Source organism: Penaeus vannamei, chromosome 31, assembly GCF_042767895.1.
Source record: "Penaeus vannamei isolate JL-2024 chromosome 31, ASM4276789v1, whole genome shotgun sequence".
Lineage (NCBI taxonomy): Eukaryota > Metazoa > Arthropoda > Malacostraca > Decapoda > Penaeidae > Penaeus > Penaeus vannamei.
In genome coordinates this window covers 19,243,621-19,246,120 of record NC_091579.1, presented here as the reverse complement: position 1 = coordinate 19,246,120, position 2,500 = coordinate 19,243,621, and the positions used below count along the sequence as shown (strand labels likewise).

The 2,500-nt window shown below is 39.3% G+C and overlaps 2 protein-coding genes across 4 annotated transcripts in view; one reads left to right on the top strand and one right to left on the bottom strand.

Moving 5' to 3' along the window:
• Positions 1 to 2,500, bottom strand: part of ZnT77C (Zinc transporter 77C) — a 61,882-nt gene that overhangs the window by 40,341 nt on the left and 19,041 nt on the right. The window lies entirely within an intron of this gene.
• Positions 1 to 2,500, top strand: part of LOC113824007 (uncharacterized) — an 18,536-nt gene that overhangs the window by 12,848 nt on the left and 3,188 nt on the right. For both annotated transcript variants that reach the window (XM_070143926.1, XM_070143925.1), the window contains exon 4: positions 1,295 to 1,450. In XM_070143926.1, coding sequence (XP_070000027.1) covers positions 1,295 to 1,450 — 156 coding nt within the window. The remainder of the gene's footprint in view (positions 1 to 1,294; positions 1,451 to 2,500) is intronic.

Below are 2,500 nucleotides of genomic sequence, written 5' to 3'. Positions count from 1 at the left end.
AAGGTTGGATAAACGCACAGGTCACATTGAGATAATTCTTCGAGCTGAATGTCATCACAGGCGATGATTAGCTGCTGAAATAAAAGCTGAGGGTCAGCTTGAACGTGCTCGCTGTCAACCTTTATAGAACGCTTGGATGCTGTCGTAATTGCCTGGGCTTTTCATGTGAATGTATACTCTGTGGTAATCTTCATCTTCATGGAAGACAGGATCTTTTCTCCGACGCTCCTGGCTGTGTCGACATTAACATTCGCTTTTATACCGTTCATGACATTCTTCGGGGTTTTGTCGGCATATTGAGAGAAACGATCATGAGCAGCTACAACATCAAGGACGGTCAAGGTGTCTGTCATATCTCTTGCTTGCCCTGCATTTGACACATCCTTGTTCTATTAGCCGGAATTAAATTGCACTTTGGCAACTCTTGCATTGTGCTGTTTGTTTCGGTAAGGCGGGCATGGATAATACCCAGATTTAATTTAAACATCGAAATTTCGTGAAATTCGTTTCCCAGAATGGTTTAATGTATAGCATCATGTTCTCAGCAGTCAAAATATATACATTTTCTGGAGTGACCCTCAAGTACGGTAATAGTTATAGTTTCTGGTGATTATTTTTATATATTACACAAACCACATCAGTAAGATAGAATGCTGAATTTATAAACGGAAGTAATTTTTTTGGTTTTCTTTTATTCGAATTAATAATATACTTGTTGATTTCCCAATCGAAATGTTGAAAATGAAAATTTGCGTTCACAACGCTTAATGGCTAAATTCATCACGATGGTTGGCATTTTCCTGGTGTTAAAAGAGCTTTAGTGAATGTTATTTATCTTGCATTGGGTATAATAATGATCTTACCTGAGCTACAAACCCAAGACTCGTTTCTGTCCGTTAGGTTGTACTGCATATGGAAAAAGAGCAAAAAAAAAAAAAAAAAAAAAAAAAAAAAATAGCTTCGATCTCCTGCAGCATCATACAGGATTCCAATTAAACGTTTTTAGTCAGTTTCCTGTGCTCAGATTTTTGGAGACTAGATTTATTGTAGAAGAGACTTTCTTTAATCAAAAATAGGTATTAAACCTTCTTTTGCAATTAGTCACAGGTTGAGGTATATTTTGTTGTAAAATGCCTGGACTATATAAACATAAAGTATGAATGACCTCATAGGCGGCATATTATGATCCTCATCACTCCCAGTTACTAACACCATCAAAGTCACACTTTTCAACTATAATGTCTTCCAGTAGATAAATGCAGAGGCAGACCTCATCCTTCCTTCTTCCTTTCAGTACTCAGGGAACCGAGACACAGACTGCCAGGCACACGGTGTCAGACTAGCCTTCTGGTGCAAGACGTGCGAAACAGCAGCATGCGGGGAGTGCCTCTTCGAACAGCACCCCAAACCCGAACACAACACTTGCCGCATTCACGAAGTTATACAGCAAGTAAGTTTTTTTCTTTTACATTTCTATACTAAAATCTTCTAGAAATGGTTACTTTTATACAGCAAGATTTCGTTAAACGCCAAGTTAATGTCATTGTTATTTTGATCAATATTATCCATAATGTCATATTCTGGTAGCGGTGTTATTGCTACCAGTTCTATAACGATGGATTTTTTTTCTGAGAATAACAGCAGAGAGAGCTCAGATTTTGTGGCAAGACAGATCAAAAGAACAACAAAATAATGGAGTGGCAAAGACAACAATTATGATAAAACACTGATAGTCGAGTACATTTTTTTAGATCAAAAGTGTAAAATTATTATGCAAACATTAATAATGAAAATCCACTAATATTTTTTCATTGTTTTGTTTTGTAGTATTTCATTGTGTTGACAATATATCTTTAAATCAATCAAACAACATCTTTTAGGTTGCACGATTTACCTTGCCCCTTTTCACTATATAGTCTAGCTGTAAGTCCAATAGCACCTCCTCAGTAGTGTGTGAGTTCTGTAAACCTGTCTTGCAGCTCCTCTTCTCTGACCAGTCGAGCATGTGAGATATACCTCTGTGGCCCCTAGCATATGTTGGCCATTGCATGGGCAACAAGTTAACTTGGAGGGTAGCCAAAGCCAATCTATGATTAGTACCACCGAATTTAGTACTTTAGAAAACCCTACAGTTCAGAGGGATCCTCCAACAGGCTACATTGCCCCCAGCTTTGTAACAGGTCCAGCAATGCAGGTCCACGGTTCTCGGCACCTGTGTGCAGGATTCCTGAAGGCTTTGGATCAGGTCCACAGGGATGCAAATGAAACGTGTTTCCCAAATTCTCGCCTGCAGGGGATCTACTTTACCTAGTTTGCCAGGTGGGAAAAGAAATCTGTTCCCCTCTCTTTTCTCAAGTGAAGCAGTGCCAGTAAGCCTGCGGGAACTTCCTTCCCAAAGCGACCCAGTAATCCAAAGAGTCTGGTGTGCATGAACTGTGTGAAGACTCCCTGATTGCGTATTTCTGGGGCTTCCTGCCAATCCGACATATCTAATAACAAT